The sequence below is a fragment of the Bos javanicus genome, chromosome 2, assembly GCF_032452875.1.
Source record: "Bos javanicus breed banteng chromosome 2, ARS-OSU_banteng_1.0, whole genome shotgun sequence".
NCBI classification, from domain to species: domain Eukaryota; kingdom Metazoa; phylum Chordata; class Mammalia; order Artiodactyla; family Bovidae; genus Bos; species Bos javanicus.
This window is the reverse complement of record NC_083869.1, coordinates 36,223,561-36,250,700: the sequence shown is the minus strand read 5'-3', so window position 1 is coordinate 36,250,700 and position 27,140 is coordinate 36,223,561. Positions and strand designations below refer to the sequence as shown.

General features: G+C 40.5%; 1 protein-coding gene across 4 annotated transcripts in view; it reads right to left on the bottom strand.

Annotated features, from left to right (window-relative positions):
* ITGB6 (integrin subunit beta 6) overlaps window positions 1–27,140 on the bottom strand; it is a 149,752-nt gene that overhangs the window by 75,625 nt on the left and 46,987 nt on the right. The window contains exons 2-8 of one of the 4 annotated variants that reach the window (XM_061396132.1): window positions 17,791–17,842; window positions 17,375–17,604; window positions 17,192–17,267; window positions 16,356–16,435; window positions 13,614–13,818; window positions 12,608–12,854; window positions 1,801–1,966 (exon numbers count right to left, since the gene is read on the bottom strand). In XM_061396132.1, coding sequence (XP_061252116.1) covers window positions 1,801–1,966; window positions 12,608–12,854; window positions 13,614–13,818; window positions 16,356–16,435; window positions 17,192–17,267; window positions 17,375–17,419 — 819 coding nt within the window. In that variant the 5' untranslated portion in view covers window positions 17,420–17,604; window positions 17,791–17,842. The remainder of the gene's footprint in view (window positions 1–1,800; window positions 1,967–12,607; window positions 12,855–13,613; window positions 13,819–16,355; window positions 16,436–17,191; window positions 17,268–17,374; window positions 17,605–17,790; window positions 17,843–27,140) is intronic. The other 3 variants (XM_061396143.1, XM_061396154.1, XM_061396164.1) reach the window with 3 other exon arrangements.

The window sequence follows — 27,140 nt, the reverse complement described above, 5'->3', positions numbered from 1 at the left end:
ATTTGTTTTATCCTGGATTACATTTTCAGATGATTTATGCTTCAGAAAAAAATGGTTTCACTACAATCAGTATCCAGTTGATCTTGATTTTTACAAAGTTAATTATTTTTACTGTCCAGCTTTTAATTTACCAGAAAAATGAGAGAAGGGAGTGAGGGAGGTTGTAGATTATCCAAAATCCAAGCTGAAGCAAAACTAGTTAAGAATGCAATACAGAATGGACTTGAAGTAAGCCTATTTTACTAAGATTTCACCCAACCTGTAGGCACATTTCTCTGAAAAAGAAATATTTCTCTTTCTGAGTAAAAAAGACATATTTCTCTTTTTACTGTTACCATCCAAAAATTATCAGCATAATACAAGGATAAGAATTGCTTATCAAAGTACGACTGCAGAGTACTGCTAACTGCTAATTAAGATGGTCTGTTGTCTGTTTCTTCATATAGCTCTCCCCTTTAATTAAGATTTGTCCAGGAACTAGTCAGCTTCTCTGGTGTCTCAGCAGTAAAGAATCAGCCTGCAATGCAGGAGATGCAGGTTCGATCCCTGGGTCAGGAAGATCCCCCGGAGGAGAAAGTGGCACCCCACTCCAGTATTCTTGCCTGGAGAATCTCATGGACAGAGGAGCCTGGTGGGCTACAGTCCATGGGGGTCACAAGAGTCAGACACGACTTAGTAACTAAACTACAGCACCACCATTACGCCAGAAACTAGTAGGACAAACTTCATTGCAGTTATCCCCTCGTACCTTATCTTTTTCCTTCCTTCCCTAATTCCTTGGCCCTCCTATGTTCTGGGACCCTCAGTCCTATCTGTTTCCTGATATTTTCCATGAAAGTCATCTGAAAACAGGAGAACTGTTTGCATGGATATGTGTCTGATTGTCAAGGAGGAGAGGTATTCTAGCATTATTGTAGAGACACTGTGGCTTTTGATGTTTATTTTGTTGGTTCAAACCAATAGCTAGCTCATCATATGTAGAAGTTTATTCTGAATCAGAGCTGCTGCTGCCAAGTCGCTTCAGTCACGTCCAACTCTGAGACCCCATAGATGGCAGCCCACCAGGCTCCGCCATCCCTGGGCTTCTCCAGGCAAGAACACTGGAGTGGGTTGCCATTTCCTTCTCCAATGCATGAAAGTGAAAAGTGAAAGTGAAGTCGCTCAGTCGTGTCTGACTCTTCACGACCCCATGGACTGCAGCCCACCAGACTCCTCCGTCCATGGGATTCTCCAAGCAAGAGTCTGGAGTGGGGTGCCATTGCCCTCTCTGTGAATCAGAGAATTTTTACTTTTTTCATTAATTGCTACATTTGATTTTTTTTTCACCATGGTTAGTTCAAAAACTAATGAATACAACCTACATCTTTGTAATTTTTCTGGCTGCACCACACAGCACGTGGGATCTTAGTTCCACAACCAGGGATCGAACACACACTCCCTGCAGTGGGAACACAGTCTTAACTAGAATGCTAGGGAAATTCCTGATCTTGATCTTTGAGAATTATAATATTTAATATATAAATTATATAATATAAATATATAATATATATAAGTATATTAAAATTCTTTTAACCAATTTTCCCCAACAGTATTACAATTTTATTAGATGATTTGAACATGAGGCATAAAAATTATCCTCATTTCAACAAGATGGAATAAATGGTGTGTTTTAAGAAAAGTATCTGTTGTAGAAATATGATGACTAAAGGAAAGATAAAGTTAGCTAAGCTTTTCAATGATTTGTTCACAAGAGATGAAATTTGGGTTAACAGAATGAAACACTGCTCAACCTCAGCATACCTTACACACAGCAGCTTGCATAATTGCATCAAATCCACCTTCTGGGGTGTCAATATTAGCAGAAATTTTCTGATTCTTCACAATTTCGTTGAATCTTTCAGCATCATTTGTCAACGGCAAAATGTGCTTGAATCCAAATGTAGGCAAACAAAAGTATGGAATACTACTGCAAAAGGAAGATGTAAAATATTCTTGAAGAAACGTGATACAACACACAATGAATGGGTGTAATAGCCTAACAGCATTTCCTTCCATGAAGATGCATTTCATAAAGTGCCTGACTCTGTAACTTGGCTCTGAGTCTCACTGTTAAGGTTGTTTTATCATCTCCTACCCACCCCTTCCAAATGGGTCACATTAGCTAACACAAAGAGCTTGTTGTGTGTCTTGCATTGGTTCAGAAAAAACAGATAATCAGGTGATCAGATGCTCCTTGTATGTAGTCACTTCCTTCTATTGTCTCTCAACCAAAGCCCACCATTAAGTTTACATGATGACAACAATTCTTTTGTATTCTGATAGCTTAAATTGTCATCAAGGATGTCATCCTGTAGCAAGACTAAGAGAGGAATCTGTCTTCTTCTTATGCTCAGTCCTGCCTGCCCAGGGCCTGAAAATCAGACTGAGTCTCTCGATTCTAGAGCCCAACTTTGTTGTGATAGAACAGACCATGTGGGCCAACCTGGGGTAAAGCCACTACTAAAGACAGTTAACATTTGGGGAAAATGCCATGTTTGGATGAGATCTGCCCTAAAGACATCACAGTAGAACAGAAATTGCTGACCCAGTAACATTTTATTCTGAAAGCCAGCTAGTAGTTGTACATGAGATTTTGAGCAAGTACTCAATGCTTCTGAGTTTTGGGTTTTCTTTTGTGAAGTGGAGCTAATAATGTACAGCAGTTTCTCAAAGTGTGGTCCTTGGACTTAGCAGCATGAGCATCACATGGGAACTTGCTATAAATGCAAAATCTGGGGTGTGACTACAGACCTGCTAAGTCAGAACTGGTAGGAGTGGGTTGAGAGACCTGTGTTGAACCAAGTCTTCCTGATGCATTCCAAAGGTTGAGAAACACTGGTGGAGAACCACAGAGACAAAAAGAAGTAGCCACCAATGAGGTTGCGGGGTGCTACATGGAAAGAGCTGGTTGACTTACACAAGCAGCTTAGCAAGTTCAAGAGTCTGCCTTGTCAGCATACAAAGAGCTGATGCAGCTTTCAGAATTTGGCTCTTTTTCACCAAATTCATCTGTCTGAGGTATATAGTCAATTCTCATTATTCACAGATTCCATATCTTTGAAAATTCATATTGCTAAAATGTATTTGTGACCCCCAAATCAATCCTTTGGGAACTTCTTCAGTCATTCATGTACATGAATGAGTGTACAAAGAAACTGAGTCCCTTGACATGCATGTTTCCAGGGGAGGTCAAATAAGACTCTGACTTCTTGCTTCATCACCCACACTGTAGAGAAATATTCTTTTCAGGGTCTATTTGGTGACATGTGTGTTTGCATTTTTGTGCTTTTGGATGGTTTTGTTGTTTAGAGTTGTCCCCCAATGCAGTGCTGAAATGTTCTCTGGTATTGCCAAGTGCAGGAAGACTGTGATGTGTCTTATGGGGAAAATACGTGTGTGAGCTTTGTTCTGACATGAGTTACAGTGCTCTTGGTTGTGATTTCAATGCTAACAAATCAACAACATATATTAAATAAGACATCTTTAAACATGAACATGCAGAAAACAAAAGTTATTGCTCAGTGGTGAAAAAGTGACCAGAGATTCACAGGAACCTAACCCTGTGTTTCCCCTAGGAGCAATACTCAGCATCTTCTAATGCAGGGTGTGAGCAGACTTTATAGAACAAGACTTCCGTAAATGTTGAGAATCAACTAGATATACAAGTCAAAACGATTATGGATTTATTTACACTGAGAAATGGAGCTCTGCCAGAACCAGAACGCTGGTGTCTGCAAGGATAATCACTTACTTTCTGTCAGTAGACTTTCACAAAAAGCAAGCCATAAGCTGATGTATTCTCAGGCTTCAGTACAAGGGGAGTTTGAGTTCTGTAGCATCGAATGGTACAGTCTGAGATATCCCATTTCCTTAATGAGGTATTTTTTAAATTTTCTAATGATTTTAAGAACTCTATCTCTCAAAAATATGAAACTTTTTTCTTGGTAGTTTTAAAATTCAGTTTACAATGTTCTTGGATATATATCTTAAAACTTTTTATGTAGTCAAGTTTTTCCCACCTTCAAATATGAAATGTATTTTAAAATGTGAAATGAAGAATTTTTAAAAAGTTAACCTACAAAATGACAATAATTTAGCATTTTTCTTAATTGCCTCTGTAATATTTAAAGTAGCTATAGAGTAGAAGAAAATGCATAGATTTAGAATAAAAAGACTGGATAGTTATCTATCCTTGTGTCCTCATCTATAAAATGAGGGTACTTAATAATAGCTACTTCTAAAATTGCTGTGAAAATTACATAAAAAGTATATAACTGTGTTTTGAGGTTTACATTGTCCCTGGAGTCCAACTAGTCTTGAAAGTTTTCGAAAGTGTTAGTTGCTCAGTTCTGTCCTACTCTTTGTGACCCTATGGACTGTAGCCTTCCAGGTTCCTCTGTCCGTGGAATTCTCCAGGCAAGAATACAATAGTGGGTAGCCATTCCCTTCTCCAGGGGATCTTTCCAACCCAGGGATCCAACCCTGGTCTCCTACATTACAAACAGATTCTTTACCGTTTGAGCCACCAGGGAAGCTAGTCTTGGAAATTGTTTAGTATTTTATAGGGGGCTGTTGGTTCATACTGTATCAAAATGGCATTAAAGCCTATTCTGGAGCCAGAGAACTAGAATTCCTATTGTCTGGTCAGAAATTTGTATCTTTGTTGGTTAGAATTATTTGCTATGTAGTTCTTACTAGAACTCTAATCTTTTAGAAAGGAGAATACATTTTTTATTAATTCAATAAACATATTCATGTGCTGGGAGATGAATGTAGCTTAAGCAAAGTATAATGTCAGAGCTGGGTCACGTCAAGAAATTTTGAGTGAAAACTGCCCATTTTGGTCAGAGTTCTTCCTATAAAGAATGCTTATATTTAGTTGTTATTTTCTTAGATAGCAATTGAAGGAATTACTTATTGCTGATTATAAAGATATATAACAAAAGGTTAACATCGTCGTTTTTAGTGGAATTAGAAATGATTTCCATTTTTTCTTTATGTCTGTATTTTCACATGGTCTTATTACCTTTGAAATTTAAAATTATATACTCATTTTTTTGTGTGTACATATAGGAAATCTAAACATTCATGGTTGAGTTTTCTTCTTTGCAGAACTACTATGAATTTCTCATGGTTCAAGTCTTCAAAAACAAAACGAACACCAAATTAAATGTGAAATGATGTTTTAAAAAATCCCTCAAAATATTTGATGGAGAAAATTTTCTTTGTCTTGTTAAATATTTTTAAGTGTATATTACAATTCATTGCTGCTGCTAAGTCGCGTCAGTCGTGTCCAACTCTGTGTGACCCCATAGACAGCAGCCCACCAGGCTCCCCTGTACCTGGGATTCTCCAGGCAAGAACACTGGAGTGGGTTGCCATTTCCTTCTCCAATGCATGAAAGTGAAAAGTGAAAGTGAAGTCACTCAGTCGCGTCCAACTCGTAACGACCCAATGGACTGCAGCCTACCAGGCTCCTCCATCCATGGGATTTTCCAGGCAAGAGTACTGGAGTGGCTTGCTATCATTACAAATATAGAAAATATGATTTGTATTGCTGTGTCTTAGACAATAGCATAAGGGAAACGTCTTTCAAAAATGTAAATCATTCAGGCTTCCTACATGGTGAAATTTTAGTGACCTTCCATCTAATGAAGGTAGAGAAAGCAAGCTACTTCAAGAAGCACTAGAGATTAGATTAAAGGTTTTAAAAGTGTGGTGTGCAGACCCACAGAGGTCCCTGAGACAATTTAAGAGTTTTTCAGGTCACACGTTCTTCATAATAATAAGAGATAATATTTGTCTTTTTCACTGTTGACATTTTCACTGATGATGCAAAGTAAGAGTAAGTAAAACTGCTGGTGCATTAGCACATGTCAAGGCAATTGCTCCAAACTGCCTAGTTCCTTATATTTTTTACCATCAAACATGCATCATAATTAAAAAAAAAAGTGCTACTTTCACTTGATTGCCCTTTTTTTGGTTTGTTTTCTTTTCTTTTCTTTTTTTAAATATAAATTTATTTATTTTAATTGGAGGCTAATTACTTTACAATATTGTATTGGTTTTGCCATACATCAACATGAATCCGCCACGGGTGTACACGTGTTCCCCATCCTGAAGCCCCCTCCCAACTCCCTCCCCATACCATCCCTCTGGGTCATCCCAGTGCACCAGCCCTGAGCATCCTGTATCATGCATCGAACCTGGACTGGCAATTCATTTCACATATGATAGTATACATGTTTCAATGCCATTCTCCCAAATCATCCCACCCTCTCCCTCTCCCACAGAGTCCAAAAGACTGTTCTATACATCTGTGTCTCTTTTGCTGTCTCGCATACAGGGTTATCATTACCATCTTTCTAAATTCCATATATATGCTTTAGTATACTGTATTGGTGTTTTTCTTCTGGCTTCCTTCACTCTGTATAATAGGCTCCAGTTTCACCCACCTCATTAGAACTGATTCAAATGTATTCTTTTTAATGGCTGAGTAATACTCCATTGTGCATATGTACCACAACTTTCTTATCCATTCGTCTACTGATGGACATCTAGGTTGCTTCCATGTCCTGGCTATTATAAACAGTGCTGTGATGAACATTGGGGTACCCATGTCTCTTTCAATTCTGGTTTCCTCAGTGTGTATGCCCAGCAGTGGGATTGCTGGGTCATATGGCAGTTCTTGGAGAAGGAAATGGCAACCCACTACAGTATTCTTGCCTGGAGAATCCCAGGGACAGAGGAGCCTGGTGGGCTGCTGTCTCTGGGGTCCCACAGGGTCGGACACAACTGAAGTGACTTAACATGGCAGTTCTATTTCCAGTTTTTTAAGGAATCTCCACACTGTTCTCCATAGTGGCTGTACTAGTTTGCATTCCCACCAACAGTGTAAGAGGGTTCTGTTTTCTCCACACCCTCTCCAGCATCTATTGCTTGTAGACTTTTGGATAGCAGCCATTCTGACTGGCGTGAAATGGTGCCTCATTGTGGTTTTGATTTGCATTTCTCTGATAATGAGTGATGTTGAGCATCTTTTCATACTTTATTGCCCTTGGTGAAGCTGTGTGTGTTAGTCACTTGGTTGTGTCCAACTCTTTATGACCCCATGGACCGCAGCCCACCAGGCTCCTCTTTCCATGGGATTTTCCAGGCAAGAATACTGGAGTGGGTTGCAGTAATTTTATTAAGCCTATGCCCTTGGATACATGTTTTTTGAAAATTATTCCTGTGTGACCACATAGGAAACGTGCATACAGTGTTCCTGCTGTACACTGAAGTACATGCGTACAGTGGAAAAGCACTTTCATAGTTGTTTCAACTGTTGTTTATGGAACAACCATTTTACCTGAAAAAATGCTTGACAGCCAAACTATCATCTTGATTAAAATGAAGAAAGTACGTCTGTTACTTTCAGGAAAACAACTATCAGGATTTGTTGCCAATGATGAAATTTGACATAACTAGAAAGTTAGAATTTCACAGAACTTTCATCGGCCATCCATTAACAGCTTCTAAGTACTTCAAGACTTATCTGATGGGATTAATGATAATATTAAAAAATATAATTTTTTAGATATTCTATCATGAAATTTTAAGATCTACATAACTCACTGAAACTTCATTTTCCAAATGACCAAAGCATTATATTACAAAACCACATGCACACACACACCAATAAAAGAGCCATTCAGGCTCTTCCCTAGTGGTCCAGTGGTTAAAGAATCTGCCTGCCAAAGCAGGGGACACAGGTTCAAGCCCTGGTCCAGGAAGATCCCATATACTACAGTGCAAATAAGCCTGTGCACCACTTGAGTCTTCACGCTAGATAGATCCTGTGCTCTACAACAAAGCAAGCCACAGCAACAAAAAGCCCACACACCTCAGCTAGAGAGTAACCCCCGCTCTCTGCAACTAGAGAAAGCCTGCGTGCAGCAGCAAAGACCCAACAGAGCCAAAAAAATAATAATAATAATAAATTTTTAAAAGCCATTCAAAGTTCAAAACAGATCAATGATTTTTAGTGTAACAAAATAGGAAGTTCACTGATATGTTTTTCAGATACCACACTGAAACGTAATTTATCTCTTGTCCAGTTTGAATGTAATATCAAGGAAGAAAATCTACAGTCATTGGAAAAATCTATTAACTGCTTTCCCCCTTTTCAACTATATATCTAATGAGGTTTGACTTCCTTCATGGAATTCAACCAAAATAAAATATTGCCAGAGATTAAATGAAGAAGCAGATGTGAAAATTCAGTTGGTTTCTTTTAAATTAGATATTTTAAGAGATTTGTAAAAATTAAAATAGTGCCACTTTTCTTGTTAACTGTTGTTCTATTTTGGAAAATGTAGTTATTTCTTCTAAAGGTGTGTTATTATAGTAACATGCAGTGTGTTTTTCATTGTAATTATCAAATAAATTGATTACTAATTATTTTTATATTTTCTTAGTTTCACACTCTAAGACACTGAATATTGATATTTTGAGGATCTTAATTTTTAGGAGTATAAGAAGTCCTGAGATCTAAAAGTTTTAGGAACATTAGATTAAAATAACTAGAGAAAATTAGCATTAATGAGAGGAAGGAAATTAAAACTGGTTTGAATGTCTATTATGTTCCAGCCTACTCAGTTCTCAGGATAGCCCAGGAAGTGAATATTATTATCCCCATTTATAAATGAAGAGACTGGCATTCCAAGGTTATGATTTAAGCCCAGGTCTGGAAAACTCCATGTTTTTCCCTTTTTCTTCTGTTAGTCTTCTTACTAAAGAACATTTTATTTCTTAATTATAGGGTTTAGATTGATCAAAGGATTGACTTTTGTGTTTGGTGTTTGAATTCTTGGTGTGTAAATGTGTGGGGAGTAGAATCTGGACAGAGAAACTTGGAGAATTAAGGACATGATTAAAAAAGAAAAAATTTAATGTTGCAGCAAAAAAAAATTTCATTATTTATAACTTTAGCTAGTGGTAAATTTTGCCAACAAGAATAAGAGAAACACCTCTAGAAAACAGGAAAACATTGACCTTTCAAGTGCTCAAATATGTGGTCCTCATTAAGGTTCCTATTCACTGTAATTTGTATAGGGCTCTGGCCTCCCTTCCAGTAGTCATGTATGGATGTGGGAGTTGGATCATGAAGAAGGCTGAGTGCTGAAGAATTGATGCTTTTGAACTGTGGTGTTGGAGAATACTCTTGAGAGTCCCTTGGACTGAAAGATCAAACCAGTCAATCCTAAAGGAAATCAACCCTGAATATTCATTGGAAGGACTGATGCTGAAGCTGAAACTTCAATACTTTGGCTACCTGATGGAAAGAACTGACTCATTAGAAAAGACCCTGATGCTGGGAAAGATTGAAGGCAGGAGGAGAAGGGGACGACAGAGGATGAGATGGTTGGATGGCATCACCAACTCAATGGACATGAGTTTGAGCAAGCTCTGGGAGATGGTAAAGAACAGGGAAGCCTGGCATGCTGCAGCCCATGGGGTTGCAAAGAATCGTACACAACTGAGTGACTGAACAACAACAACTAGGCCTTCCTTTACCCCACTCTACTGTTGTTGGTAGTAGCTACCACCCAGTGAGAGCTTCATGGTCAAGCTCAGTATCAAACATTTCCTTTCATTATCTTACACACTCCTTACAACCCCCTTTGTGTCATCAGTATTGTCATTCCAAACTAAAGTTTGGAGAAGTGAAGTGGTCCCTCTAAGGTGACATTATGAGTGAGTAGATGAGTAGGTACATGGTTACATGAGTATATTTATGGATCAATGGTTTAGAACAGAATGTCCAGAATTAGACACATATACAGTTAATTGCTTTCTAAGAAAAGCATCAAGATATTTCAACGGGGAAAGGAGAAACTTGCTTAACAAATAGTGCTGCAACAATTGGATAGTTGCATGTAAATGAAAGATAAACCTAGACTTTTTCTCATTCCAAACAGAAACACTAATTTGAGATCATAGACCTAAATGCAAGTGCTTCAACCACGAAGCTTCTAGAAGAAAACAGGAATCTTTGAGACATTAGGATAAACAAAGATGTCTTAGGACAAAAAAATACACTAATCATACAATTAAAAATTGGGCTTCATCAAAATGAAAAAAATCATACAATTTAGCAATTAGAATTCTAGATATCTATCCAAGAGAAATAAAAACATACATCCACACAGAGACTTATATGCAAGTGATCATAGCAATATTTCTTCATGATGGCCAGAAATTGGGAAACAACCCAAATGTCCATCAATGGACAGATAAAGTATAATAAATTTGTACAAGGGACTATTACTTAGGACAAAAGGGAAGAAACTGCTGATAAACATGAAATCAGGGATGAATCTCAAATACATGATATTGAGCCAAAGAAGCTAGATACAAAAGGTGTATAGCATATTTTCCATTCATGTGAAATCCAAGAGTAGGCAAAACCAATTTAACTTACAGAAATCAGAAAATGGTTGCCTCTGGGAAAGCAGAACTGACTATGAAGGGGCATAAGGAAACTTTCTGAGGTGATGGAATTGGTCTATGTCATGTTTTAAGTGGTGATCACATCGATATATTCAACTGTCAAACTCATGAAATTGAACATTTCTGCTGTGTGTATTTTAGTACATGTCAATTATACCTTGAGAAGTGGGGGACTGGGGACAAATATTATCTCTGATATTTGCAACCGAATGCAATTCCTAGGAGGTACAATCAGTGATGAATTCTTTTCAAGGTCAAAACACTTCTGGCCATCAGATTCTAGTTTGGAACCACATTGAAATGTCTTAAAATGATACTGCAAAAACTGTTTTAAAGAGATTAATGTGTTGGTGTAAACTAGTGTGAAAAGTCAATATATGTTTGGAAAGCCATTTCTTCTATACTAGATTCAGAGTAGTAAAAGGCTTGGTTTTTGGACCAACCCAGATCTTGGTGTATCACTGATTAGTCATGCTGCCACAGGTAAATTACTAACTTCTCACAGCCTTTGTTACTTCCTCTCAGTATAGAGATGATGAAACCTGCTTTGACCTGAAGTTATTATGAAGACTGAATGAGGTCATGTATATAAAACCTTCAGCATAGGGTCTGGCACAGAGCAAATGGAAGTTCTTTTTCAAAAGAAGGATATCAAATACTTTTATTTTGACCATGTCATTGACATGTAGAAGTAAGCTATCAAAAAGCAACTTACCTTTGACCATCACCCAGATAATACATGGTTTTAGTAACTGATTAGAGCATATTATAATGGATCCATTGCCTCATTTCCTACTGAATTTGACAGCAGTAAAGGCTACAAAGGCATTTTCCAAGCAATAAGAGAAAGTCACATTTCCCAAAGTACATTAGAAATCACTCCAAAAGCTGTTATTTTGGCAGCAGTCATTGTAGTGGAGACAGATACTCTGAGAAAATGTGACTTACTGTCAAGAGCCTCAAAGAGTGGTGGTCATTGAGGATAGAAAGCCTCTGAGGGGCTGAGGATGGGCTCAGGCCAGTGGAAACTACAGTAAAAGATTCTGTCCCTGTGTCTGCAGAATACAAATACAAATTTGTCACAGCCTGCCTTCCAAAGTGGAGAAGGCAATGGCACCCCACTCTAGTACTCTTGCCTGGAAAATCCCATGGATGGAGGAGCCTGGTAAGCTGCAGTCCATGGGGTCTCAAAGAGTCAGATAGGACTGAGCAACTTCACTTTCACTTTCCACTTTCATGTGTTGGAGAAGGAAATGGCAACCCACTCCAGCGTTCTTGCCTGGAGAATCCCAGGGACGGGGGAGCCTGGTGGGCTGCCATCTATGGGGTCGCACAGAGTCGGACACGACTGAAGCGACTTAGCAGCAGCAACAGCAGCCTTCCGAAGGGAGGCAAATATGGCAAATGCTGTGAAGACCCAAGCTAGAACTGGATACAGTAAATCCTGTACATATAAACCTTCAAGTTGTGAACTTTCGAACATGCAAACATGCCCCTGTATGCCCGCTTTTTACTGTACTACTGTACTTTTCAAGGTACTTTACTATAAGATTAAAAATGTTTATTTTGTGTGTTTGTTAGGTTTTTATGTGTTATTTGTGTGAAAAGTTGTATATACCTATTACAGTGCAGTACCACATAGCTGATTGTTAGTTGGGTACCTAGACTAACTTTTTTGGACCTACAAAGTGAACTTACGAATGCGCTCTCAAAACAGAACTCGTTTGTTTGTAGGGGACTTATGTATTACAGTGATGTCTGCTTGAGAATGGAAACATGTATATGTATGGTTGAGCCCCTCTGCTTTCCACCTGAAACTGTCACAGCATTGTTAACTGGCTTTACTCCAGTACAAAATAAATGAACTTTTAAGTAAACATAATAGTTTACTTTAAGAAAAAAAGGATGACATCCCTTTAGTTCTGAATAACCTAGGCAACTGAGAGCTGCTGACATCCGATCAGATGGGAGGGAACTGCCAGGGAATCAGCAAGCTCCTGCCAAGCTCAGCTCAGAGCAAGGCTATCTCTACAGGAAGTCAGTGTTTGAAGATCCCAGAAAATCATTTACTTACCTGCAAGGGTTAGCGATTTCTTCTGGTGTTGTTTTCATAAAAGGGGAGATGGGTTTCTCCACAAAAGAGCCGAAGCCCAGTCTAAAGTTGCTGGTTAATTTAGACATCTCCTTGGAGAGCAGGGAGCCCAGCTCTTTGATGGTGTTGAGGTCGTCGTCCATGGAGGCCGAGAGGTCCATGAGGTAATACAAATCCACAGGGTAATCCTCGGTCTGGCGAACTTGAACTTGCAGGGTCTGTTCAAGGCCTGTAACACCCTCGCAAGAAAAGATGATCCATAAAAACCCATGGAGACTTAGTTGTGACTAGACAGTCACCAGCTATTTCATTTCAATAAGAACTTACCAAAGATACTTGCAATTCATACACTATGTGGCAAAGTATATAAAGGAACCAACCCATGAAATCTTTCACCCATGAATTTAGAGCAACCGAAGGAGGTGAAAGTTGGGATATTTTATATCTCCTTGGGAGAACTAGCATCCATTTAGATGGAAGATAAGCTGATTTTTTTTGTATGCGGGTTTAGAAAAGAAGAAAATAAAGAGGCGATTAAAGCCACATTACAACCCTTGAAGAAATGTGAGGTAAGCCTTAACAACATTTGAGTAATTCAAACGGTTACTATTAGATAAGGCTTTTTTTGGTAACACATTTGGAGTACAAAGTGACCAATGTGAATAAAGAAAAGTGTTAGCCTAGCAATTCTCTATTTCCTTAAGAATGGGAAATCTGAGTCATAATAAACAATGACATGTAATATGGTTCAAGGCGTATTAATGGAATACTGTATTATTATATGTGGCATTCCTGGAGGAGGGCATGGTGACCCACTCCAATATTCTTGCCTGGAGAATCCCCATGAACAGAGGAGCCTGGCAGGCTGCAGTCCATGGGGCCACAAGGAGCTGGACATGACTGAGTGACTAAGCACATATATATGGCAGCACATATACGACATTAGATTTATTTACGTAAGCCAATGACTGTGTAAATCATAACATACCTGGTCTCAGTTTAAGAGCCAAGCTTTGAGGTGAAATCTGAACAATGTCGGAGCTATTTTTCTGTCTGCCTATGCTGAGAGGCTTATTTGTAAGTATCTCAACTTGGGAGACAGGGTTTTCGATGAAGGTTAGTTGACATCCTTTAGCTAAAAGATTTGCTGGGGTATCACATCTTTCTCCAACTCCAGATAGGTGCGTAAAATTCTAAAAGAGAAAAAACAATAGAGAGAAAGACAACAATAAAGAATAAAAAGAAGACATTTTTTATAAGATTATTTTTTGCTTGTTTGCTAGTTAGGTATCTTGCCTTGATATATTATATGCCCACATGCCTGACATTGAATGTAGGTCTAAAGTTATAGCAAAATAACCATAGAATTCTGCCAGTAAAATTCTGAGTAAGAGTGGAGTTTCCTTTTAATTGTATTCAAGTGAATTCACTTGATTTATTTTTTCCTTTTTTCCCTTTTCTTTCATTTTTCTTTTTAATGCTCACTTTTTAAAAGCTTCTCCTGTGCTGTGACCAGATCTTTGAAATAACTGGGTCACAGAGCTGACATCATCATGTGAATTATCATTGAGGATAACCTGCAGGTATATGCGATCCTGGGACTGTCCAAATTCTCAGTGTGTCTATCGCTAAATCCAGTGACAAAGAGGCTTTTCCGTGGCTTCCCAAAGGTCAAAGGTTGTGATATTGCCCTATCTACTCTCTGTCCTGGTTTAATTTGTGGATGTATTACTCTTATATTACAGTATTACTTCACCAAAGTTGTCCTCTTGGGGACGTTATTCTAGTTTAAGATCTTTTAGAAATTTCTCCAACATTGGCATGTGGAGAAGCAAAATGAAAGAGAAATGGTGTAAGAGACTGCTTTCCTGCTTAGGACTCAGGAGTTTGCCAATTCCCCTCTTATCCACCTGAGTTTCCAGAGGCAGGGAGATGGGTGTTCCCAGGCAGAGATGCAGCCATCCAACCATGGAACACTCAGAACAGAAAGATATAGTCAAGAGATAACACCTATCTTATCCACCAGCCAAGGCTGCTCTTGAGTTGGTGAGGCTCTAGGCAAGGTTGAACTTCAGGCCTGTTGTCTCTCAGGCTTGGAGAGAAACAAACCAAGTTCATACTGTTTTCCTTCATTCACTGGAATTCTAAACCATTCCTGCTGTTTCACCAACTAAGGAAGCTACATTTCTCCCGAAGCTGACTTTTGAGAATATAATTTGTTATCTTTCAGCCAGGCCTGTGTATATTTGAGGCCCTGGTGAGGGGTAACAAATTCTGTAATTTCCCACGATTTATCCAAAGCACAAGGTGGCTTAACAAGCCCTCAGAATCCTTCTTAACACTGTGTCACTGATAGAACGTATAATCACTATGTTTGCCACAAGATCAGAGGTGGCGTTAACCCTGGAACCATTTTTCTGTCTGCTCTAAGCAGAAGCCTAATTTACTTTTGGCTCCAACTCTCTCTATTGATAATAATACTTCTACTATTAGTTATATCAGTGAGTGATCTCTCAGAATAATCTGGCCTTTTGACTAGATTTGACTACAGAGTATTAGCCACAAGAGAACCTATCAGGTGTAACTTAAGAGGCTCTCTTCAATGGGTGCAAAAAAAAAAAAATTTTTTTTTTATATGAAAATTTTAGAGGTGGGCACTTTGTTAGACTGATCTGTTGTTTTATGTCTCTGGCATGAACCTAACATTGTCTTCTTCAGGGAGTCAATGTCAAAAAATGTGGGCTTTTCCCTCTTTGTATATTCCCAAAGCTGCTTTGATATATGAACCCAAAGTCACTGCCCTTCTGCTTGACCCTCTCGGTAGAGGTCAGGGACTGAGTTGGGTTTCTGCTCTGCTCTGTGAGCCCTCCCTCCATGGACACAGGTAACTGAAATGTGGGGTTTTAGCAGCCACAGCCTGGTTTTGAATTGGGCAACCAGGTTCTTTCCCCTTGAACATGCTACTCAGTTCTTGCTGAATTTGGCAAGAATCTGACAGGTTGATTTGTGTTGAGATTCTCTTTATGAGATTTAGTAAAGAACTGTTTTCAATCCAGAAAGAGCTAATACAGGTCTTTCTTACCAGGAATCATTTACAGATTCCTCTGTAGTGTCGCCGGAAGCCATGATTCAGGATGGCTTGTTATACATCCCCAATCCCCCTGCTACCTTCACATAGTGTTCAGTCTGATCAGATAGGGATGTCTGCTTCAGGTTCTGTCATTGTGGTACAGAGTCACCCAGCGGATGTAATTTTTAAAAGAATTGGATAATGTTTGAACAGTAAAGTTTACCCCGAGCCTTCTCTTGGATCCTGTTAGTGATTCAGAAAGGATGCTGGTCCCCAGATGGAATAGAACTATGATACTGAAATTAAACGTATGTTTAACTTGAGAAAAGATCACCTCCATGAGCTCTGGTTGCCCAGAGCCTCAACATTTTACATGTGAGCAGGAAGAAATGGCCTTAAAATAAGAGGAGGCATCAGGTCAAAGAAAGAATCTTGAGCTCATATATTTCAAAATAATTTGACATTCACTCTTTCTCAAATTGCTTTGGAATGTAATCACACGAAGAACACTTGGCATCACTAATGTTTACGTTCTCCCTTCCTGATCTGTGTCACTCCTATAACACCACGGAAAGCGGAACACTGTGAGAACGGTCACAGACGGAATTACCGTAAATGTAAGTGCACTTTTTACAAACATGCTGAGGTCGTTGGTTTTACCTCCTGAGAACACCAGGCACACTGAGGTCCAATGAGTAAGCAGTCCTCACAGGTCTCCGCACCCCCCACAGCACAGCCACCTGTGTTCAAACCCAGCAAGACACAAGGGATTCAGCACATCTCAGCCACTCCACTCGTGAGACCTACAGCTCTTAAAGCACTTGAACAAAACAGTATCAGAGTTCATTTTTCAGGCTTCGAAGATCAGTCCTCAAAATGTTAGCGAGCCACAGTGAAGTTCGTATTTTACATCTATGGCATTGAAAATATGCATGTCTTAGCAGCCAAAAATAATCAGTCTCTCTCTTGTTTTTTTTTTCTTAAAATGTGAAAGTATCTCAGAGTTCACAAATACAGGATCATCATACTTATCACCCTCATTCAGCATCACCCCCCTTCAATTTTTCAAAATTATTCACAGCCACTAAAGAATGTTTCTCTTTCAAATGTACTATAGCTTTATTTTAAAAGATAGATCCCTTTTCTGTCTCAAGGTTATCACTCTCAAGTGGAAGGCCTTGTTGTACAATAAGATAGCTAGAAAAGTTACCAAAATGGTTGTCACAAGGGTACTAAGAAATCCTCTTGTGCATAGTGCTGTTTAATTCTCTCATTAAGGTGCCCGTGCAACCTTTGCATTTATTTACCTAAAGCCCGGAGCATTCGCTGTGGGAACAGTCCTGCGTCTGCCTGTAATTTGTTAAAGTGTTCGTTCAATGGCAAAGAGCAATTGAACAGCTCAAGTAAAAAATGACTTCAGATCTAGTTTCTGAGCTGCATGACAGGTTTGTCAAGCGTACCACAAAAGCAATATATCGGAGAAACTAAAGTCTTACCTTGTACGTGATCATTCCTTCCTAGACATAGAAAGAACAGGCAAAGCAGTTCAATCCCCATCCGTTTCAGTTCTCGCTGTGCAGACAGATTAAAAAATGAATTACTTCAACATTACAAGACCAAAGCTGAACACTGTTAAAAGTCTTTCTTTCTTGAAGTGTAAAGTTGTAAATACTACTTACGCTGCTTTGAAAAGAAACTTGAGATGTAAATAAAAAAGTTTTCATTAAGACTGAAATGAAAACAGAAGCTACCTGGACAGGTAAAGAAGAAAAGCTGTGTTTAAGAGCAACTCCAACATGATTTACTTCCTTGTTCTCCTTATAAGGAAGGCAGGTGTACAATCACCAAGAAGGTGGGGAAATTCATTCAGCAGAAATTTTTGTGTAGGTTCTATTAGTCTCTCTGCATCCTAGAGGAAGTTGATACCTTTAGTAAAATAATGACTGGTGAAATGTCAAAAGAATAATTGAAATATGATCTAAAGTTGTTTCTAAAATAGTTATAACTTAATGTAAACAGTAAAGGTGATAAATAAAAGCATGAATATGTCAGTTATGTATCAGGAGGGTTTAAAAAATGAGCTAAAGGCAAATACCTGAGATTTTTATGTTCCATTGTTAAGTCCTTTCAGAGAATTGAGATGAACTCTGAAAAATAAAAATCACTATTTTACAATTTATAATAGAAGGCAGGCTAGGGAAAGCAAAATACTGTGTTCCATTGTTTTTTAAATTGGATGAAAGATATTTTTCCCCATAAATATCAAATTCCTATTTAAATCCATTATTAGAAAAAAAATAATATATTAAAATTAAATTAGAACAAAATTAGTCTCAAACAGCAATGGAAACAGAAAACAGTGGTGCCTGAGCTTTTGAACCCCTCCCTTCCAGACGGTGACCAAGTTCTCTTTCGTGTGTACTGTCCCTGCTTCCAACTTACTGCTTGGCACACAGAAGATGTTTATTTGTTGAACAAAAGAGAGATTTAAAATATACATATTCTATCACTAATTTCATGAGTCTGATTATGAATGTTTCCACATGCATTCAAGATAGTGTTAGGGGTGTATAGATATTGCAAACAAATATTCACTTTGTAACTCTCCAAACTGCTTAACCTTAGACAGGCTTCTTTGTGGCCAGAGTTATGTCCCGGGAGACTATCTTTTAAAAGTGTATTTCTAGGCAAGTGTGTGAAAGCTGTGTGAAGAGAGGAAAACTAATTATAGACTGCTCAGGTTCTTCTCAGAAGGCTTTGTTCAATTTTGAACTCTGTTACACACAGGAATCTGGAGAGAACATGGCAAGAAGCCTGTAGAAATAAGCCAGGCTCCTCTGTCTGCCACTATCTCCCAGAGTTTGCTCAAATTCATGTCCATTGAGTGGGTGATGCTGTCTAACCATCTCATCCTCTGCTGCCCCCTTCTTCTTTTGCTCATCAGGGTCTTTTCCAGTGAGTTGGCTCTTGGCATCAGGTACCAAAGTATTGGAGCTTCAGCTTCAGAATCAGTCCTTCCAATGACTATTTGGGGTTGATTTCCTTTAGGATTGACTGGTTTGATCTCTTTGCTGTCCCAGGGACTCTCAAGAATCTTCTCCAGCACCACAATTTGAAACCATCAAATCTTCGGCCCTCAGCCTGCTCTGTGGTCCAACTCTCACATTTGTACATGACTACTGGAAAAACTATAGCTTTGATGATATGGATCTTTGTTGGCAAAGTGATGTCTCTGCTTTTTAATCCCCCTATCTCTGGATAATACTTGTATCCTATATTAGTCATCATTCATTGGTTTGTTTATTTATCCATTTATTCAACAAATATTTATTGAGCATCTGCTTTGTGCTAAACATCGTTCTAAAAGCAAAAGATATGTCAGTGAGCAAAGCCAAGCTCTTGGCCTGTAAGGTGTATATTCCAGGCTGGGGAACAGTGTGGGGAGACAGACTCTTAAAATCAGGCTGTCCTAAGGGGCTATGAAAAATGATAATAAATCTGGGTAGGAGGAAAGAGGAGTAGGAAGGGTGTGTTATTTTACTATCCTCTGTGCAGACTTCCACCCTGCCCCTAAAGTCCTAATTGCACAGCTTTATTTACTATCTGTCCTCAGTCGCAGCCTCTCTGATCTTCAGTCCTCCCCACCTCCAAGCCTCTGCACAGGCCAGTTGTGCTGCCAGGAGGCACGGGCCTCCTCCTCATTCCTCTCATTTGGCTGATTCAGCTCACTGTCCACGTCTCCCACAGACATCAGTGCCCATAGGGAGACGTTTTGAGTCTCACCAGGCCTCCCTTCCTGGGACCTTCCCCAGGATGGCCCTTTCCAATCTGCTTGTAATTGCTGAAATCCTTGCATCTCTCCCCCAATAGACTGTGAAGCTCTTTAAGGCATTGATCTATTCAACAAGTATTTATTGAATTCTTCACTATGCATCAGGCAGTGACTGTGTCTCAGTGATCTTTATATTCCCAGCAAGTAGCATAAAGCCAGATACTTTGTAAATAGTCAATATTTATCAATAAGTGGATAATTTTTAGCTTGTCATTATATAGTATTTTACCTGTGACAAAGCTGGTACTCCACGAATAGTGAGTAAATAAATGAATAAATAGTTTTAGAAGACACAGCACGCCGTTAGAAGTGGGGAAAGACGTTCCCTGCTTGGGCTGTGAAAGGGCTTAAAATACAGGGTGGAGAAAAGGGGCAACATTTAAGAGAAAATATAAAAAACAATGCTACAAGAAAACCTCCATCCACTCTGGATGATTCATCATAGGGAAAATATTCTTGCTTCCTAAAGATCTGGTGCCTGGAAAAGTACCTGACCATGGCTGTGGGGATGGAAGGAGTTCTAGCTGCTCCCTAAACTTGCTTCCCTGGTGGCTCAGCAGTAAAGAATCGGCCTGCCAATGCAGGGGACAGGGGTTTGAACCCTGGATAAGAAAGATCCCCTGCAGAAGGAAATGGCAACTCACTCCAGTATTCTTGCCTAGAAAATTCCGTGGGCAGGGGAGCCTGGAGGGCTACAGTCCATGGGGTCACAAAGAGTCGGACACAACGTAGCAACTAAACAACAACAAAAACTGGTCAGCTCCGAATAAAGTCTCCCAAATGAAGACCGTCCCCTTAGACAAGGCAACCAGATGAATTACCCCTGTTTCTGTATCCATAGAACTTAAACTGGGAAATACAGACTAAAAAAATCAGGGCTTCGATAATGGAAGCTGAAACCGGCAGAGAGAGGACATCAGGTTGCAGGAAAAGATGCTTCAGGAGTGTTGGGAGGAATCGGCAGCTCTGAGGAGACAGATGAGTGAGGCAGATGAGAACTCTAATGAGTCAACAAGAGGACAGGTTGCGAATGTCACTAGTGAAAACAGCTGAGGAGGGTGCCTGAGTCATGTGAATGGAAAACACCAGCGTTAGACCCCCACACTCACTTTGTCAAGGGGAAGGAACATGGCCCAGGCCATGATCCCAAATGCCCTTTCAGATTGGACCTTTCTCAGGCACAGCCCTTCCTGAGTTTCCCCAGGATCTTATCTCTTTTAGCACAATGTGCATCCCTTCAGTAAATTCCCATTGCTTAGAGGTGGTTGAGGGTGTCTCCGTATCCCTTAAGATCCAGAGATCCTAAGTCACACCATCCAGACTTTTAGACACGCCGCTTGGCCCATAGGATAGAAGCCTACTATCCCAAGTGCTCAGACTCCCAGCCTAGGACTCTGGGGGTCTGACCCTCTTCAAGAGATCTGAGCCCAGGTGTGGGTAGAGTTGCAGAGCATCACACAGCCCAAGGAAGCAATGACCCCTGCACCCCACTCCTTTACTGGCCTTTGCTTCTGAGACTGTCTTCAGTGGAATCCTGACCTTAGGAAGTCACATGAGCTCATCTGACTCACTCTGTTTGGCTTGGATCTTGCCTGGACCCAGCCCCTCATTCACATCAGACAATAACAATCTGGGGCCGGCTAGACCAGCCCTGGGGCACCTCAAAACACTCCTGGGGGAATAAACACTGAGTAAACCTGGCTGGGAGCCAAATTGAACTCTAGGGACCTAGTAATGACTGCCAGCTCTTGGGATGGGATGGCCTCTCTATGTCACCAGCTGTATTTCAAGGACAAGAGACAGATCTCCCTCCAGTAGTCCTTCTATGAAACTGTTTCATAGTGAACAGCTGAAAGAAGACAGTGGAAGTGGAGACTTTGCTCTTGGGTCTGGCGCTGGTGTAACTGTGTGTGTGACGCACTGCCTGGTGGGCAGAAGGTTGTGACTGACCTGCAGGTGTGTGTAACCTGGGGAGCACAGAATCTGGAAGTGCTGGCGCTCAGTCACTCAGTCATGTCCCACTCTTTGTGACCCCATGGACTGTAACCTGCCAGACTCCTCTGTCCTTGGGATTCTCCAGGCAAGCATACTGGAGTAGGTTGCCATGCTCTCCTCCAGGGGATTTTTCCAATCAGGGATCAAACCTGCGTCTCCTGCACTGGTGGGTGGGTTCTCTACCACTGAGCCACCAGGGAAGCCTGAATTTGGAAGTGGACACCTTCGTTTCAAATTTCGAGAGCTTCAGAAACATTATTTTAAAGGAGGATGTGTAGCAGCTTCCTGTCACCTTTGTGTGCAATGCCCAAAACATGCTAAGTGCTAGAGAAAATTTTGTGACCTAGGTCTTACCTCATAGTCCAGAGTTTCCTTTTTCAATTTGGTAAATGTACATAACATAAAATTTACCATTATACCTGTTTTCAAGTGTGTCATTCATTGGCATCAAGTATATTTACACTGCCATGCAACCTTTACAACTATCCATCTCCAGAAAATTTTCACCATTCCAAACCAAAGCTCTGTACCCATTAAGCAATAATTCATATTTGCCCCCTCCAGCCCCTAGAGGCTACCATTCCTTTATGAATTTGAGTGTTCTAGGTACCTTGTATAAGTGGAATCATACAATACAGCCTTTTGTGTCTGGCTTATTTCACTTAGCAAAGTGTTTTCCAGGTTCATCTACATTATAGTGTGTATCCAAATTCCACTTCTTTGTAAGTCTAAACAATATTCCACTGTGTGCATAGACCACATTTTCTGTATCCATTCATCTGTCCCTGGACATTTGGTGTGTTTCCACCTTTTGGCTATCATGGATAATGCTGTTATGAATATTGGTGTAAACAAGTATCTGAATCTGGTCCTACTGTATGTCCTTGGGGACAGCACTTATCTCTCAGGATTTTAGTTTCCAGACTGTGAGATAGTGACAATATCCACTTTTCAAGATTATGGCAAATATTTAATTATATTATTCTGGGATGAATCTAGATTTTGTGGGGCCTGAGGATTATATAATATAGGGGGTACTTTTTAGGAAAAGGAATGTAAATGAGAAATAAATTGGAAGTGAATGTGTATTAATTTAAAAATGAGAAAGAGAGAGAAACACGACGACAAATTACTGAAGCCTTAAAGATTCCAAGCCCTTTCTTCTTGAAATTATATTAGACAATCAACTGGAAATGTTTACCTAGAAATGCTTCCTGATGGTCATCTGGTTTCCCATTCCCCTGGAGTCACCTGCAGCTCTCAGCCGTTCCACCTGGGTGAGCCAGGGGCTGGGCCTGAGGCTTCATCTACTTATGGTAAATCCCCATCTGACTTCTTTCAGGATTTGTGTTTATTGTAGACAGCTTTATTGGGCACTTCCTATGTGTCACGTACTGTTCAATATTTTATTAGTATTGTCCTATTTCATTCTCACACTTCCCCTTTGAAGTAGGAACTAGTTTATCTCCATTTACTAGATGAGGAAACTGAGGCAGGAGTAGCTATGTAACTTGCCCACTGTTTCAACTCACTCAGGCAGCAAGCCCTGGAGACAGATTTCTTCCCCCAGCCTGAACTCTGCATCACCATGCAAACTGGCTCCTAGTAGATATGAGATGTTCAGAGAATCCTAAAGCAGCTGTTAGCAAGAAATGAAATTCTCCAGGGGACCTTTCAAAAGGTCTGTTTCTCCATCTCTAGACCCCTTGTTCCAGCTCTAGCTCTCTTTCCAGGTATCTCCTTTCTGGTTTGTTTGTTGTTCATCCTGTGGATCATTTGCCACCAAAAATGAGACAGAAAGGTTGTCCTGGATTATACAACCTTTTCTTTATTCCTCCTTAGACTTAAATCCCATACGATCACTTAAAAGCAAAGGAAAGAAAACACATTGCCCTTCAAGGGAAGGTGACAGAGCTGAGCCTGGCACCCGTCCAGGAGAGGGAGGTCACTGGCATTTCCTGTGGGCTGGAGATGACTCAGGATTAATTAACTCCTGGGGCTCTGTCACAGCCGCCCTGAACCTTACCCAGGAGCTCAGGAGTCAGTCCCCTGCTAGTAACAGGAAGACAGTTCTCACTTGGCAAGTCTGATGCCAGTCTTGTATGTTAGACCTGCTTGAGAAAACCACTTTCCTTGGGTTAGGGAAATTATTTGAAGTCATAAAAGAACTGAGCTCCTTCTGTTTCCTACTTGTAGAGTAAATCCAAAGGTGGGATTTCCCATGAAATATCAGTGAATATGAATTTAATCTAATTTGACTCTCATAATGACTCTTATCTTTAAATTAATTTTTTTGATGTGGACCATTTTTTAAAAGTCTTTACATTTGAATCTGTTATAATTTTGTTTCTGTTCTTTTTTTTTGCCCTGAGACATGTGGGATCTTAGCTCGCTGACCAGGGATGGAACCCACACCCCCTCCATTGAAAGGCAAAGCCTTGACCAGTGGACCACCATGAAATTTCCTCAGAACAACTCTCTCTTCATGCCCCTATTTCCCATCTGTGAAGCAGATGGTAAGCAGGGCAAGAAGTCCACGTGAACAGACAGAAACATTGACTGCAGAGTAATTCACTCATTCGTGTCTTGCAAAACTGCTGAGCATTCTTTTTTTCTTTTTAAACGATAACTCAAGAAGTCTAACCCTAGGTTAGGATTCCTTGGTTTCAAACAATTTTTTTCGTTTTCCCTGATGAGCTCCATCTCTTACTTCTGAGGCTGCAGTGGGCTGGGCATTACTAGTAAAAATAAACTCTGAGTCATTCACTCGCTTATTCAAGGAAGTATCTACTGAGATCCTATGTGCCAGGTACTGTTTTAGAAACACTGTGTTGATTAAAACTAACAAAGTTTCTGCCTCATGGAGCTTGTGTTCCTGTGGGACAGAAAGGCAATAAACACCCAAACAAATAAAGACGTAAGATGGTGATAAATGGTAAGAGGTCAGAGAGTGAGCAGGGTGGGGTGGCCAGGGAAGCCTCTGATCAGGTGACATTAGTCCAGCCCCCTCCCCTGCCAGCAGGAGTGTCTGGGGACAGGCAAGTCAAGACGACTGATGACACTGGAGTGGAGCGTAGGGCAGGGGACGGGAGCACGGGGAGGTACTGGGGGACGCCAGAGAGGCAGGGGGACTGTGGAGAGCTGTCAGGAGAGCCTTGAGAGCCACAGTCAGAACTCTGGGTTTACATTCTGAGTGTGAAGGGAGTTTTTATGGAGTTCTAGTGGATTATGATGTAGCTTATGTTTTAAAAGGGTCACTCTGAGCAGACTATAAAGGCAGCATGGAGGAAGCAGGGAGACCAAACAGAGGCCATTTCTGCTTTGGAGGCAAAATGTGAAAGTTTGGGTGAGGAAGATTCTGAGAAGTGGCTGCATTCTGGATATACTTCTAGAGGAAGACAGGGGTTACAAATGGATTGCTTGTAGCAAAGGAGAGAGATCAAGGGCTCCAGGATGACTCCAAGAGTAGTGGAGACACCTACGTGGTAACTCCACCATCACCACCAACAGGTTCCTCCAGGACGTATTATCTAGCACGCACCCATGGTGAGAGTCACAGTGAGCTCTAGGTGACTCTAACCTGGGAAGTCAAAACTGTGCAAAAGGTGCTCTGTGGCTGAGTAGGAAAGGCCAGAACTATGCAGGCGATACTCTGTGGTGAGACCGTCTACGTGCCTGTGCTGTCAGCATTCCTTCGGCACAGTGAAAGTACGATGAGCTGGCATCTTCTGTTTTGGAATTCACCATGACTAGCTTTGGGGGAGCAAACAAAACCCTGCAATATCCCCATGGTTCTGCAGCCGTCTCTAGCAACATGGGGAGACTACTGGGGTCAGCTTCAGTAGCAAAGGACTTCCCTGGTGGCTCAGATGGTAAAGCGTCTGCCTACAATGCGGGAGACCCGGGTTCAGTCCCTGAGTCGGGAAGATCTCCTGGAGAAGGAAATGGCAACTCACTCCAGTCTCCTGGAGAAGGAAATGGCAACTCACTCCAGTATCCTTGCCTGGAAAATCCCATGGATGGAAGAGCCTGGTAGGCTACAGTCCATTGGGTCGCGAAGAGTTGGGTACGACTGCGCGACTTCACTTTCATTTCACTTTCAGTAGCAAAAGAGTCTGCCCCAACAGATATTTAAAAAACATATTCTTTATTAGGCCACTATAGGAAGACAGGTGAGATGAACATATTAAAAAAAAAATCTTTCAAAGTAAGATTTCAGACTCCTTTTTGTCTTAAAGATGCAATTTATGCAGCTACAACATCAAAGAAGGTGGTTATTCTTTAAACAGCTGGGGGAAATGGTGACCAATGATTATGTTTGACAAATATACTTAAGGAGGTCCATGGAGGATTTATTTCAACTGCCACTTTAGGAACCTCCCTGATGGTCGCTGATGCCCACTCATTGAATCAGGTCAGTATGTTGACACATGCTGCCAGCACCCCTTGGATCATAGAAAAAGCAAGGGAATTCCAGAAAAACATCTACGTCTGTTTCATTGACTACCCTAAGCCTTTGACTGTATGGATCAGAACAAACTGTGGAAAATCCTTAATGAGATGGGAATACCAGACCACCTTACCTATCTCCTAAAAAACCTGTATGCACGTCAAGAAGCTACAGTTAGAACTGGACATGGAACAATGGACTGGTTCAAAATTAGGAAAGGAGTGTGTCAAGGCTGTTTATTGTTACCCTGCTTATTTAACTTCTATGCAGAGTACATCATGCAAAATGCTGGACTGGATGAAGCACAAGCTGGAATGCAGATTCCCAGGAAAAATAGCAACAACCTCAGATATACAGACAATACCACCCTAATGGCAAAAAGCAAAGAGGAACTAAAGAGCCTCTTGATGAAGGTGAAAGAGGAGAGTGAAAAAGTTGGCTTAAAGTGCAACATTAAAAAAAAAAAAAAACAACAACAGCAAATGGCATCATTCAAATGGCATCCAGTCCTATCACTTCATGGGAAATAGATGGGGGAAAATGTGGAAACAGTGGCAGAGTTTATTTTCTTGGGCTCCAAAATCACTGAAGATGGTGACTGTAGCCATGCAATTAAAAGACACTTGCACCTTGAAAGGAAACCTATGACAAACCTAAAGAGTATAGTAAAAAGCAGAGACTTTGCTTTGCTGACAAAGGTCCACATAGTCAAAGCTATGGTTTTTCCAGTAGTCATGTATGGATGTGAGAGTTGGACCATAAAGAAAACTGAACACTGAAGACCTGATGCTTTGGAGTTGTGGTGGAGAAGACTCTTGAGAGTCCATTGGACTGCAAGGAGATCAAACCAGTCAATCCTCAAGGAAATAAACCCTGAATATTTATTGGAAGGACTGATGCTGAAGTTGAAGCTCTGATATTTTGCCCACCTGATGCCAAGAGCCTACTCATTGGAAAAGACCCTGATGCTGGGAAAGACTGAGGGCAGCACAAGAAGGGGGCAGGAGAGGATGAGATGGTTGGATGGTGTTACTGACTCAATGGACCTGAATTTGAGCAAACTGTAGGAGATAGTAAAGGGCAGGAAAGTCTGGCATGCTGCAGTCCATGGAGTCACAAAGAGTCAGACAGGACTTAATAATTGAACAACAACAACAACATTTACACA